This window comes from Panthera tigris, chromosome B1, assembly GCF_018350195.1.
Source record: "Panthera tigris isolate Pti1 chromosome B1, P.tigris_Pti1_mat1.1, whole genome shotgun sequence".
Taxonomy (NCBI): Eukaryota; Metazoa; Chordata; class Mammalia; order Carnivora; family Felidae; genus Panthera; species Panthera tigris.
In genome coordinates this window covers 27849702-27864974 of record NC_056663.1, presented here as the reverse complement: position 1 = coordinate 27864974, position 15273 = coordinate 27849702, and the positions used below count along the sequence as shown (strand labels likewise).

Genomic DNA, 15273 nt, shown 5'->3' with positions numbered 1-15273 from the left:
CCCATCCCCTTCCCACCGCCTCCCCACCTCCCTCATTGAAGCCATTCTCCTGTCGCCAGAATCATCCTTTATCTTATTTTTAAGTTTTTTCAATGTTTTTATTTTTGAGAGAGACAGTGTGAGCAGAGTAGGGGCAGAGAGAGGAAGACACAGAATCCAAAGCAGATTCCAGGCTCTGAGCTGTCAGCACGGAGCCCGATGCAGGGCTTGAACTCACCAACCGGAGATCATAACCTGAGTCGAAGTCATATGCTTAAGCGACTGAGCCTCCAACAAAATCATCCTTTAAACACTAATCCAATTATTGTACTTTCCATTCTTTTCGTTTTTCTTCCTAACTCCTTTCTGTAACCTACCTCTGGACTAGATCCAGCCCCTGACTACTTCTCTTATTCAGTTCTTCTGACTACTTCTTCATGTTCAGTTTCTCTTCCTCTTTCTCTAATCACGCGTTCATTCTCTATGAAGCCAAGCTGACTGCCCCAGAGCGCTTCCACCTGACCCTGCTCTCCACCCTGCCTTCCTATGATGGTTTAAGTCTCAGATGTCACATACTCTGTGTATTGGTCAGGGTTCAACCAGAGAAACAGAACTGCTAGGAGTTATAAATTAAGAGGTTTATTGCAAGGAATTGGCTTACACAATTGTGGGGGCTGGCTAGGCAAGTCAGAAGTCTGTGGGGCAGGCTGGAACTCTCAGGCATGTGGTGTAGCTGCTGTCTGTTGGTGGAGTATCTTCAGAGAAGCTCCAGGCCTGCTCTTAAAGCCTTTTAAGTGATTGGATCAGTCCCACCTGGATAATCTGGGATACTCTCCCTTCTTTAAAGTCAACTGGTTATGGACTTCAATCACATCTACAAAACACCTTCACAACATCACCTAGATTGGTGTTTGATTGAATAGCTGGGAACTGTAGCCTACTCTAGCTAAACTGATACAAAAAACTAACCATCACACTCAGAGACACCCTCTCTGGCCACCCAATCAGAAATAGGTCATTCTTGCTCTACTGCTGGTTTTCTCCATGGAATAAGAAGAGGACCCATCATCCAGGTGCCTCACTGGCTCAGTTGGTACTACATGGGACTCTTGATCTTGGGTTGTAAGTTTGAACCCCATCTTGGTGGTAGAGTTTACTTTAAAAAAAAAAAATGCAAAAAAAGGACCCATTGGCAGCTGTAATTGTTTATCTTATTATTTTCCCCAAAGACTTAGTTCCTTGAAAGTAGCCACACGAATTTGTCCCCGTTTACCCAGCACTGACCACAGTACCCGACACATAATAAATACTAAAAAAGAAAATTGTTGAATAAATATATGGATGAATTTAAAACATTCTATTGTCCCCAAGCATATAAGCACCTGTTTTCAAACAATGTCTGTCTAAATTAATTTGAAAGACTTCCATGGTGTATGTATTAATCACAGTTCTCCAGAGAAACAAAACCACGGGAGATTATACACACACACACACACACACACACACGCACATGCATTTATTTTAGGAATTGGCTCATGTGATTATGGTGACTCCTTTCCTCGCTCACATCCTTGCTTCTCCTTCCCAGCCAGCCAGTTGTCTGTCTACAACTGGAAAATGACATTTTTCTTTAACTTAGTGAAGAAAATATGACAGATGACTGGGAAGGCAAATAACACAGTATGTAAACTAAACGAGAATTGTGAAAGCAATGTTTTTTGTACGTTCTTAATATCACACCAAGACGCATTTTGGTTTCTATAGTGCAGTTCCCTTTATCAGAAAGCCAACTTTTATGCTGCTTCTCGCCAGTGCTTTTGTTTGCTTTTTACTCACCCACGCCTTCCTGAGCCATATAAGCAGATCAAAGAGAACCTGGTTGAGATTTCTATTCCTGAAGGAAGGCACCTGTTAAGGACTCTGGAAAGCACAGTATCTTTGTCCCAGTTCACAATGGATTGGCTTCAGCTGTTCTTCCTCCATCCTGTATCACTTTATCAAGGGGCCGCTTTTCCTTTTGCACTTCTGTTTAATTATCTCTGCACTATGGATTCATTTTCCACCCCTGCCAGGTAGGTTTAAAGGCTAATTTTGCTCTTACATCTATGAATACCATAGTAGGTCAAAAAGCACGGATTGGCCTGAAGACATGAAGATTAAATAATTAATTATACAGGGCCGCCTGGGTGGCTCAGTCGGTTAAGTGACTGACTTCGGCTTGGGTCATGATCTCACGGTTCACGGGTTCCAGTCCCGCATCAGGCTCTGTGCTGATAGCTCAGAGCCTGGAGCCTGTTATGGATTCTGTGTCTCCCTCTCTCTCTGCCCCTCCCCGGCTCATGCTCTGTCTCTCTCTGTCTCTCAAAAAATGAATAAATGTTAAAAATTTTTTTAAAAATAATTAATTATACGGTTGTTTTTAAGTACTTATCACTACCACTGATTATTGATTGCTCAATCATTGATATCTCTATTAGAGTGCAATGGTAGTGGAAATTGACATCATGTCTGCATTGACTCAAAGTTTGACAGGTTTACATTAAAGGGGAAAACGGTGAAAATAAACTCTGGGGAGAGATCGATGTTGAGTTAGTACAGGAGTTCCCCAAACAGATATGTCTATACCCCCACCATATGTCCTGTACTCTTGACCAGTCCTAATTTCATGGAATTTTATAATTTTCAATAAAATTAAATTTTATTAAATATATAACTGATTTTTAAAATGCCTTTGTATGATTTCTCAGAGAAATGGAATAAGTCGAAATAAATTATGTTAGATTGGCTGGATCTTAATCTGGGGTCCAAAAATTATTATCATTAGAGACTTGATAACTTGATTGAAATGATTTTTGTGTAGTTAATAAGTTATTATTATTTTTTTAAATGTTTATTTATTTTTGAGACAGAGAGAGACAGAGCATGAATGGGGGAGGGTCAGAGAGAGGGAGACACAGAATCCAAAGCAGGCTCCAGGCTCTGAGCTGTCAGCACAGAGCCCGACTTGGGGCTCGAACTCACAGACCGTGAGATCATGACCTGAGCCGAAGTCGGAAACTCAACCGACTGAGCCACCCAGGCGCCCCAGTTATTATTATTTTTTATTTGAGAGAGAGCACAAGCAGGGGAGGGGGTAGAGAGAGAGAGAATCTCAAGCAGGATCCATGCTCAGTGCAAAGGCTGATATGGGGCTCCATCCCACAACCCTGGGATCATGACCTGAGCCAAAACGAAGAGTCAGACTCTCAACCAACTGAGCCACCCAGGCGCCCCTGTATAGTTAATACATTATATACATTAAAGGCAGCCCGTGTTTTTAAAGAAGTTTGTGGAATATCCTTGTGTCACATGAAAATCCATTGCCCGAGGGCTACCTCCTAATGATTCACTTATTTTGGAAATTAAGATTTTTATACACTGGGGATTTTTAAGTAAGATCTAGTTGTATCTAATAAAAAAAACTAGTGAGTTTGACTAATCTGTGGTATATTACATGTTCACAAGTGGTTGACAGCCCTTACCCTCACTTAGGAGGGGAGCAGTTGTAAAAAAGTTTCCTATTGAGAAAGAATCACAAATAATAAAGCAAAGCAAGTGCAAAAACAAGGATTAATTCCCATAGGGTTAAGATTGCCGGCTTTGGGGGACGCCTGGGTAGCTTAGTAGGTTAAGCGTCCAACTGTTGATTTCAGCTCAGGTCATGCATGATCTCATGGTTTGGTTTGTGACTTTGAGCCCACGTGGGGCTCTGGACTCTGTGCTGACAGCATGGAGCTTGCTTGGGATTTTCTCTTTCTGCCCCTCCCCTGCTTGTGTGCACATATGCGTGCACGTGCGCTGCCTCTCTCTTGCAGAGAGAGGGAATATCTCAAAAATAAATAAACTTAAAAAAGAGAGAGAGAGATGGCTGGCTTCGGAGTCAGCCTGACGGGTCCTGGGTCCTTCCCTTCCTGTGTGTCCTGTGTATGTGAATAAATTCTCAAGTTGATCTATGAAATGGAAATAATAATGCCTATCTCATGGAGTTATTTTAAGGATTAAATAAAGCTATTTCTTACAAAGAGATTATTAGCACAATGCCTAGAATAAAATAAGTACTCAATACATCATGTAGCCTACATTGAACACGTGTAGACATTTTAATGTTTACAAAGCCTGAGGGCAGTTGCCACTTCAGGCTTCTACTTCTGCTGTGTAAGGAATACGTGTTCCCCTTATTTTTCCGTGGCAGGGAAGCACAGGAATGGCCCAGACCCTGTGTGATAGAGCAACTTACACGGGGACCACCTATCAGTCCCCCCACAGGAAAGACATTCTTACTAATGTGTGTGTGTCGCTGAGCCATGATACATACCCTGCAGTGGTCAAGAAAATGTAGGCCTCTTTTTAATCTTTTTGTTTGTTTGTTTTAATGTTTATTTAGGTTGAAGGGAGGGAGGGGCAAAGAGGGAGGGAGAGAGAATCCCAAGCAGGCTCTGTGCTGTCAGCGCAGAGCCAGATGTGGGGCTCGAACTCACCAACCATGAGACCATGACTTGAACTGAAATCAAGAGTTGGACGCTTAACTGGCTGAGCCACCCAGGTGCCCCAAAAGCATAGGCCTCTTTGACTCAATTTTCCTATCCCTGACCAGTCAGGACCTATTTTCACACCTCTTCATTCAGATTTATTAATTTGGCACCAATTAAAACAAACAAACAGGGGCACCTGGCTGGCTCAATTGGGAGAGCATGTGACTCTTGACCTCGGGGTCATGAGTCCAAGCCCCACAATGGGTGTAGAGATTAATTAAAAAAAAAAAAAAAACTTTAAAAAGTAAACAAACAAACTAACTTCCATACACTGTGGAAAGAAGAACTGAGTCCTCATGTGAAATTTCCCAGGTCTCTGCACATCCTCAGGGCATCTATCAGCTTCTGAGGGAGGCAGTTTGCATAAACCACTTCACTGACGTGGGTCTTTAACAACATTAAGAAAAACCATCAATTCCTAAGATCTTTAAAGTGCAATAGGGAAGATTAAGAGCACCTATAAAGATTTTCTAATTGAGTTGTTTTTTGTTTTTTGTTTTTTTCTAATTGAGTTTTCAAACAGTTAGTGGAGAGAGGCACGGAGTCCCCTTTCCCACTCTCTCTGGAATGGTGCAGGGCAGTGCAACCCAGCGAAAAGGAAGGAGGCTCATCTCAATGAGACGATATCTAGAGAGCTGTCCTAGATCCTCGACACTAGCTTCCCATCACTTTTCAGTCAGGCAGCAAACCACTAGATTAAAAAAAAATTTTTTCTTAATGCTTATTTTTTAGAAACAGAGAGACAGAGACAGAGTACAAGTGGGAAGGGCAGAGAGAGAGAGAGGGAGACACAGAAGCCAAAGCAGGGTCCATGCTCTGAGCTGTCAGTACAGAGCCTGATGCGGGGCTTGAACTCACAGACTGCAAGATCATAACCTGAGCCAAAGTTAGATGCTCAACCTACCGAGCCACCCAGGTGCCCCAGCAAACCACTAGATTTTTTAAGATGTCCCCACCAGGGAACCTTCCAGAGCTGTCACCCACAGGATTGTCAGGGGAGGGTGTTGTTCCCACTTGAATGGTGGGTATCAAAATTTGTTTCCTGAGGTAGGTGTTTTCAAATGGATTCTGGCTTTTTCTCCCAGGGTTCTTTCCCTCAGAAAAACAAAAAGAAGACTTTGGAGTGATAACAGTATGGCTCCCTTAGGTGTTACATGGGATTCTCCAGAATGATATCTGAAGTGACTCATCTGTCACACTGTTCCAAGTCAGTCTCACACTTGTCCTTTTTCTTCCAGGTACCTCTTTCTCCTGGCTGGAGGCGGGGCCCTGGCCTGGGCTGCTATGGGTTCCTTCGCCGTGCTTGTCCTCATCCCTGCTCTGTGCGCCGGGGTTCTGATTTCCTCTCTCAGGCCCCGGGATGTCCACAGGTGGGCTTTCTTCTTTCAGATGAGCTGGCAGACACTGTGTCACCTGGGTCTGCACTATACTGAATATTACCTGCAAGAACGTCCTTCCATGAGGTAAAGCGGCCTGTTCCCTTGGCTGTATTAAACCAGCCAAGGCTTTGCTTGTGCCTGGGGGACGTGGAGAGACCCTGAGTGTGGAGTTTGAATCTCAGTTCTTGCACATCTGAGCAGTGTGACCTTAAGCAAGTCATTTAACCTCTCAGCCTCCATTTCTTTTCCTAAAAACAAAAGTGTGCGTGTATGTGTATATGTGTGTTTATGTCTCTGAATGCAAATCTTTGATGTTAGAGATAATGTATATAAATGTAATGATGTGACTATAAATAACTACCATGTATTGCCTGTGTAGTACAGTATCTGGCACTTAGCTGTACTTAACATTGTGCCTGAAAGGGTGTTGAACCAGGGGTCCCAGGGCCCCTGGATGAGGCCTGTCTTGAAGTGACTAAGCACTATTTGCTGAACTCAGAGTTGGTGGTTTAGACACACGGCCAGCGGCCTCTCCTCCCCTTTAATAGGACCAGGAAGGTATCAATCCACTGTAAACCTTTGCTACCTTCCCATGGAAGCTGCTGTGCAAGAGTTTTGCTTCTTCTTCTTTTTTTTTTTATGTTTATTTAATTATTTTGAGAGAGAGAGAGAGAGAGAGAGAGAGAGCAAGAGAGCAAGCAGGAGCAAGGGAGGGGCAAAGAGAGGGAGAGAGTAAATCCCAAGCAGGCCCCACACAGTCAGTGCAGAGCTCAACACAGGGCTCGAACTCACAAACTGTGAGATCATGACCTGAGCTGAAATTAAGAGTCAGATGCTGGGGTGCCTGGGTGGCTCAGATGGTTAAGCGTCCAACTTCAGCTCAGGCCATGAACTCACGGTTCATGAGTTCAAGCCTCACGTCAGGCTCTGTGCCGACAGCTTGGAGCCTGGAGCCTGCTTCGGATTCTGGGTCTCCCTCTCTCTCTCTTCCTCCCCTGCTCGCACTCTGTCTCTCTCTCTCTCTCTCTCTCTCTCTCTCTCTCAAAAATAAATAATGATTAAAAAAACAAAACAAAAAAAAGGAGTTGGATGCTTAACTGACTGAGACTCACAGGTGCCCCAAGAGTTTTGCTTTCATTGAGACTCAGCTATTCCATCCTCCCAGAAGGGTGGTCACCCAGTGTAGGAAAAAGAATCAGTCTAAAGAAATGTTTTCATGAGTCCCTGAGATCACCAAGATTAGAGGTATCTAATACAGGTATGTCTAATACAGGTATCTAATACAGCCTGTGGTCCCTGGCTCCCTCTGTTATCACAATTGGCGTGGGTCCATGGTCACTCACAGAACAGGGGCTGTGACCTGTCGAGGCGGGTCTGATTCTAGCTTGCCATTGCTTCACTCATTTTGCCATCCCTGCCACACCCAGAATCCTTTTCTTTATCCTCACTGTCTTCACCAAAGGCTTTAGGGTTTGCTTCTCAGAAGAAGAGGCAAGATGGCAGCCGGTAGGGAATGGGGAGTACTGACTAGGGTGTGGTGAATTAGCATTTCAGTGGGAAGCCAGGACCTGATAGGGGCTGGAGGAGCAAGTTCAACGGGATCTGGTTGACGGAAGGAAGGCTGAGCCAGAGCTGAAATGGGAAGAGGTGCTAATTTGCTCTGGTTGTCATAACAAAGTAATGAAGACTGGGTGGCTCACACAACAGAAACTTACTTCCTCTGGAGGCTGGAAGTTCAAGATCAAGGTGTTGGCAGGTTCAGCTTCTTCTGAGGCCTCCCTCCTTGGCTTGTAGATGGCTCTTTCCCCCTGTGTCCTCATCTGGTCTTTCTTCTGTGTGTGTCTGTGCCCTAATATCCTCTTCTCATAAGGAGACCAGTCATATTCGTTTAGGGTTTACCCCAATGACCTCATTAAAAAAAATTTTTTTAATGTTTATTTATTTTTGAGAGAGAGAGAGAGAGAGAGACAGAGTGTGAGCAGAGAGAGAGGGAGACACACAATCGGAAGCAGGCTCCAGGCTCTGAGCTGTCAGCCCAGAGCCTGATGCGGGGCTCGGACCCATGAACCACAAGATCATGACCTGAGCTAAAGTCAGACACTTAACCAACTGAGCCACCCAGGTGCCCCTGATGACCTCATTTTAACTTAATCAACTCGTATCCAAATACAGTCACATTCTGAGGGACTGGGAGATAGGGCTTCAAAATACGAATTTACGGGGAACACATTCCACCCCAACAGAAGGAGTGTGAACAGGGGTTGGTGGCATTTGGAAGCAATTTTACTTACTGTTTGGATAAGTCAGATGAGGTCAGTTGTCCTTAAATCCTCAGACTCACAGAATGAAACAGCAGCATTTGGGAAACAGTGCCATTTTCTCTCCACAGGACAGCAACCCTGATTGTAGAGTGCACCATATAATTTTCCTTAATTTTCTCCACAATAACTTTGCCGGTAGTATCTTCTCTACCTTGTGACACTGAAGCCAGAGCAGTTCAGGTGATTGGTTAAGAACACCCCTCAAATTGCTAATGACTCAGTGCACACCCTGAACCCCTAGCTTGACTCACATTCCTCAGCACAGAAGCCACAGCCTGCAAAATCTTACTATCAGGGACCGGTTCATATTCAAAATCTCTGCTTCACTATAGTCTCTTCAGTACTAAATTTTTGTTTCTTCCATGGCAAATTTCTTCCAGGTCCCTGATCCTAATCTGTATAGGCCATTCTTAGAAATATTATAATCAATATTTCCCCATGATATTCCTTGTCAGTCTTTTGGTTGCCTCTCGGATTCATGATTAATTTCCCCATTACCTTAAAAAAAATTTTTTTAAATGTTTATTTTTGAGGGAGAGAGAGAGACAGAGTGCAAGCGGGGGAGGGGCAGAGAGCGAGGGAGACACAGAATCCAAGGCAGGCTCCAGGCTCTGAGCTGTCAGCACGGAGCCCAACGCGGGGCTTGAACTCCTGAACAATGAGATCATGACCAGAGCCGAAGTCAGACACTTAACCGACTGAGCCACCCAGGTGCCCCGATTTCCCCATTTACCTCTTGATCCTGCCCAGAGTAGCTTGTGGTCTGAACTAATCTAAGAGTCTTTGTGGGGGCACTGTAGGCCAGGACATCGGTCTTGATCATTCAGAGCTATTATCTGCTGTGGGGTCATGTGTGAGGGACTGGACTGGGATGAAATAAATATGGGGAGCGTTTTCACATTTAAATAAATCTCTTTCAGGTTCTGCATCACTCTTTCCTCCCTCATGCTCTTGACCCAGAGGGTCACATCCCTCTCTCTGGACCTTTGTGAGGGAAAAGTGAAGGCAGAAGCAAGAGGCATCAGGGGCAGAAGCTCTGTTCTTGAACATCTGTGGAAGACACTGCCCTATTTCAGCTACTTGCTCTTTTTCCCTGCTCTCCTAGGAGGCTCCCTGTGTTCCTTCCAGAGATTTCAGGCTCGTGTTCAAGGGTCCAGCAGTTTGGGTCCCAGGCGCTCTGTCTGGGCTCTGACCCGGATGGGTCTGCAGATTCTGGGCCTCGAGTGCCTAAAGGTGGTCCTGAGGAAGGTGGTGGGTGCAGGAGCAGGTCTGACTGACTGCCGGCAACTCCAGTGCATCCGTGTCATGTGGTCCACAGCCGAGCTCTTCAAACTCACCTACTATTCCTGCTGGATCCTGGATGATGCGCTCCTCCATGCAGCAGGCTTTGGACCTGAATTTGGTCAGAGCCCTGCTAGGGAGGGATACGTCCCTGATGCGGACATTTGGACACTGGAAACAACCCACAGGATATCCCTGTTCACGAGAAAGTGGAACCAAAGCACAGCTGGGTGGCTCAGACGCCTCATATTCCAGCACGGCAGGGCCTGGCCGTTGCTGCAGACATTTGCCTTCTCTGCCTGGTGGCACGGGCTCCATCCAGGACAGGTGTTTGGTTTCCTCTGCTGGGCTCTGATGGTGGAAGCTGATTACCTAATCCACACCTTTGCCAACTTGTCTATCAGATCCTGGCCGATGCAGCTGCTCTATAGAACTGTCACCTGGGCCCACACCCAGCTCATCATTGCCTATATAATGCTGGCTGTGGAGGTCAGGAGCCTCTCCTCTCTCTGGCTGCTGTGTAATTCTTACAACAGTGTCTTTCCCATGGTGTATTGTATTTTGCTTTTTCTATTAGCGAAGAGAAAGCATAAATTGACCTGATATCTTTCCCCAGCCTTCATCTTATACATCCATGAAATAGAGTTTAAAAAGTGCCAGATGGTGTGTTGATGATGCATATGCTTGAACTTTTCCATACTAGGTCTTTTTTTTTTTTTTTTCAAGTATTGGATGCGTATACCTCATGTCTTGCCATAGAAATTTGGGCATCTACTTTAACAAGCTATTATACTGGTACCGAAGTCCGGCCCCCCCCCCCCAAAAAAGAGAGACAAAGACATGGTTTCTTCCCTTGGGGCTTACAGTGTAGGTGTGGAAACAACATTTAGGTAAGGGGATAGATAAAAACATTAGGTACTGTGAACCAAATGACAAACAGTATATACATGGACACCTAAACACTGAGTGTCCGATTGGTCCACTTGATCCTGGACCGTGAGTTCAGCAAGACAAAAACAACAAAAACAAAAACCTAAGTCAGGGGCGCCTGGTTGGCTCAGTCACTAGAGCATGTGACTCTTGATCTCGAGGTCATGAGTTCTAGTCCCATGTTGGGTGTAGAGATTACTTTAAAAACAACAACAACAACAAAAACCCTCTAAATCATATAATTGTGTGGGTTTGTTACATGAACTAGAGACTCATGCTGATCCGTAAATAATTTGAAAAATTTGGTCTCAGAATGGAAAGGCTGATATTATCTCAGAATATGTTAATAAATTGAAAATCTGGCTGAGGCTTGATAAGCACTTACATAATTGTTAAGTACAAAACTGACCCATGAAATATGTCACACAAAGAGACCAAGAACAAGAAGTAAATCCTATTTTAGTACAACGTTGAGGGTCCAGTTCCCTTTTCTTGGCACATCCTAAATAATTGTCTCCGTTTCTTCCTCTGTTAGGACTTAAAATACCCCAAGAGAAAGCTGTCAAGACCTCCATTGGTAGTGAAGCCACAGTCACATAACGATCGTTTTCACATCTGTGGGCCACCTGGCATGTTACAGAATTACAATTTCTCTTCAAATCAATTTTAGCTCAGCTTACTTTAAAAACTTACCCTCTTTCTAAGCAATGGCATTGGTGAAAATCGAGTTTAGTGCATTAATTATATTTTATTCTCATATTCACTAAAAGGAATACATACAAATCGTTTGTGTCCCACTTAAAATCATCTGCTGACTCCGTTTATTGCACCATGGGAAGCACTGCACAGCATCTAATCTTCCCAAACCAACCATTTTCATTCTTTACAAAATTTAAACTTGCAAGTGAGCTTCTAATTTTTAAAACCTGACAAAGACAGTCAGAAGTTATAGATCATTTAGAAAGTTGTGTCGGGGCACCTGGGTGGCTCAGCTGGTGAAGCATCTGACTCTTGATTTTGGCTCAGGTCATGATCTCACAGTTTGTGAGTTCAAGCCCCACGTCAGGCTCTGTGCTGTGTCAGCATGGAGCCTGCTTGAAATTCTCTCTCCCTCTCTCTCTGCTCCCACTCCACTCAAGCTCTCTCTCTCTCAAAATAAATAAATAAACTTGAAAAAAAAAAGTTGTGTCAATATCACTCACTAACAGACAGCAAACAAACAGCCCAATCTTCACACACAGAATATAGCACAACAAGCAGTGAGGGCTCCGAACAGATGGCAGGAATTTGTAGTGGCCTTAACCCTCCGACACAGAGGAGACAATGAGGACAAACAGGATTTTCCAAGGTTGGGGATAGTCAAGGGGAAGCAGTAGGTTGCCAAGGGGATGTTAAAGTACTCTAAGACCATTACAAGCACGTTGCTGGAAGGACATCCTAGAATCCGACCCAGACGGGCAAGTGGGATGGTAGTGGCGGTGTTATAGGTTGGGAAGAAAGATAAATAACCATTGCAGCATTATTTATCATTAAAAAAAAAAAGTCAGCATTAGGAGAATGGTTAAGCAATTACGATGGGCTATGATAGAGCTATTAAAAATGAACGGTTGAGGGCGTCTGGGTGGCTCAGTCGGTTGAGCGTCCGACTTCGGCTCAGGTCATTATCTCAAGGTTTGTGAGTTTGAGCCCCACGTGGGGCTCTCTGCTGTCAGCTGGGAGCCTGCTTTGGATCCTCTGTCTTCCTCTCTCTCTGCCCCTCCCCCGCTCACACTTGCACTCTCTCTCAAAAAATAAATTAAAAAAATAATAAAACCATTAAAAAAATGAATGCTTGTATACAGGCACGTCTGAGGAGCTAGCTACATGGATGTATGTGTTCAGTTTATGAAAACCCTTCAAATTGTACACTTAAGATATGTGCAAGTTTATGTATGTACATTACACTTGAACAAATTTTTTACATGAATGCCTTTAATGATTAGGAAAATGCTTACGATAAATTATTCAATTTTAAAAAGTAGTTGGTTAATAAAGTTTTTTAAAGGGCAATTTGGTCTCCAAATCTATCTCTCTATTGATGGCCAGGGGTAATTTCTGCTCCTCCGATTGGTTAAAACCAGGACATCTACTTCCTTCGCTTTCTATTTGCATCCTATAGAAATGCTTCATTTATATTGGACAGTATAAAGAACAATGTGATTTGAAGGACTTAATCTAAGGAAAAAAGTCTGAGCCAGACATGTAGATCCAGAAGCCATCTGTCTGCCCAGAGGAGATTCGGGGATCCAAGAGCAGAGAGCAGAGAATGTATCTTCTTCCAATCCTCATTTCCTTTGTTAGGACTTAATTTTTGAGTTCCTGACTCCTGCTTCAGCTGCTCCCTCAGCATTTGGCAACTTTAGTTTCCCTTTCCTTCAGTTACTGATTATCACTCCCAAGACCCCGCCTATTGCCTCCCAAATTCCCTTTGACATATCACCGATAGCACCTGCTTTTTCATCTCTGTCATTATTAATCTCATGGCTCTGACCTTGCTTTCGGAACTGGATATGACACTTTTCTTCTTTTGTTTGATCTAGAAAGTGGCCTTCAGGCCACCCCTGATTTCTGTCTTATTCTGTCCTACTTATAGGCCCAACCAGAATAGTATTTTGATAAATTATGTTTATCCTCTATAAATGCAAGGAAAGGGCCAGCAGCTGCTGTCCTGTAGGTGGTACCCTGGACAAGTGAATTAGATTCTCGGGGCCAAGTACTAGAGCTAAGTAACCCATAGAAACAACCCCCAATGGGGCTGAAGCCCCTGGCTTCTGGCATCCTACCTTTTATCAGCCAACTTACTCTAAAGAGTTTGGTAGGAGGCTTCACAGATCCCCCCATGGGACCTCATCCAAATTTTGAAAAATATCATTGTATGAGATTCTGTTGATTAAGAAATTTCTAAAAGTGGGATAAGCCATTAACAGACACATGAAACAAATGCTCAGCATCACTCATCATCAGGGACATACAAAACAAAACCACAATGAGATACCACCTCACGCCTGTTAGAATGGCTACAATTAACAAGGCAGCCAACAACAGATGTTGGTGAGGATGCAGAGAAAGGGGAGCCGTTTTGCACTGTCGGTGAGGATGCAAGCTGGTGCAGCCACTCTGGGAAACAGTATGGAGGTTCCTCAAAAAACTAAAAATAGAACTACCCTATGACCCCCAATTGCACCACTAGGCATTTATCCACGGGCTACAAGTGTGCTGTTTTGAAGGGGCACATGCACCCCAATGTTTATAGCAGCACTGTCAACAATAGCCAACGTATGGAAAGAGCCCAAATGTCCTTTCATGGATGAATGGATAAAGAAGATGTGGTATACATATACAATGGAGTATTACTTGGCAATCAAAAAGAATGAGGTCTTGTATTTTGGAACAACATGGATGGAACTAGAGGGTATTATGCTAAGTGAAATGAGTCAGTCAGAGAAAGACAAATATCATATGACTTCACTTATATGTGGAATTTAAGATACAGAACAGATGAACATAAGGGAAGGGAAACAAAAATAATATAAAAATGGGGGGGACAAAACATAAGAGACTATTAAATACAGAGACCTGAGGGTTGCTGGAGGGGGTTTGGGTGCGGGATGGGCTAAATGGGCAAGGGGAGTTAAGGAAGACACCTGTTGGAATGAGCATTGGGTGTTATGTGTAGGGGATGAATCACTGGATTCTATTCCTGAAATCATTATTGCACTATATGCTAACTTAGATGTAATTTAAAAATAAATAAATAAAATAAAATAAATAACAATGGGATAAGCCATGATAACTGAAAAGCTCAGAATACTAGCAAAGCTTAATTAGAAAATCTTTAACAAAAAACTGCAAAATTTGCCTTCCTAAGAGGACCAAGGAGCTATAGGGGCCATCATTTGTCTGTTGAGATGGCATTGCCCGGGAAATGTTCCATGAGAACTTCAATTTACCTTTCAATTTTAGGTAAGGTAGGCTCACAGCCTTGTCCCCCTGATGCACATGTAGCCACTCACCCACGCTGGCCTCTTTCTTCATCTGTTGGCAGCTGCCGTGACCAACAGGCAGCCAGTGGCTCTAAATGGGTAACTCAAGTTTAGTGATCCATCTCAATTGTTAAACTTCTCTGAAGGACACAATCCAATCTTGATTTTTTTCTATCCATGTAGTTTTATAAAGCAAACCATAGGGAGACATCACTGACACACAGTTAATTCATCAATCCTTGATTCATCAATTTCATGAGAACATGGAAAAGGAGGCCCAGGTAGAGCGTTTTGAGGAGTTCGTCCTGGCAAGCATTAGTAGATATTTCAATCCAGAAAAGTACTAAGAAAGCCAAATTTTATCTCTGCCCAAAGGATGCTACTCTGCCCACGTGACTGATCTCTTACAGGCAATGAACTCTCTCTCAGGTCGCTTGAGAGGCTCTGGCAGCCAGCCTGCCGAGCCTGGGTGAAGGGGAAAGGATCAAACAATGAGGAACAGATTGATGGTGAATCAGGTTCAGTAGGTGTGAAAGAACAGATTGGACCAATGTATTCCTATAAGCACTATAGGGACCACTAGATTATGAACATTGCAATGCCCAATTGTTATCAAAGAATAAATGGCAATCATTAGTAACAACCCTGATTAAAATGCCAACTATTAGACTGTAGATTCAAATCACTTCCAACATATTCTTTTCTACACGTTTTAACGTAGCAGAAACTTGGTGGGGTTCAGCACTAAGAAGTAAAGGGTTAGTGGTTATATTTTATGTGAACTTTGTCA

General features: G+C 43.6%; 1 protein-coding gene across 1 annotated transcript; it reads left to right on the top strand.

Moving 5' to 3' along the window:
* The first annotated feature begins 1913 nt into the window (after window positions 1–1913).
* Window positions 1914–10134, top strand: MBOAT4 (membrane bound O-acyltransferase domain containing 4). Its single transcript, XM_007093977.2, has 3 exons — window positions 1914–2051; window positions 5789–6013; window positions 9171–10134. The coding sequence occupies exons 1-3, from the start codon at window positions 1933–1935 to the stop codon at window positions 10132–10134; spliced, it is 1308 nt and encodes a 435-aa protein (XP_007094039.2). The 5' UTR covers window positions 1914–1932.
* Window positions 10135–15273: the final 5139 nt, after the last annotated feature.

Coding starts and splice junctions, on each gene's coding strand:
- MBOAT4 (XM_007093977.2), top strand. CDS start 1,933: ATGGATTGGCTTCAGCTGTTCTTCCTCCATCCTGTATCACTTTATCAA. Junction 2,052..5,788: donor TCATTTTCCACCCCTGCCAG/GTAGGTTTAAAG, acceptor TTTTTCTTCCAG/GTACCTCTTTCTCCTGGCTG. Junction 6,014..9,170: donor CAAGAACGTCCTTCCATGAG/GTAAAGCGGCCT, acceptor AATCTCTTTCAG/GTTCTGCATCACTCTTTCCT.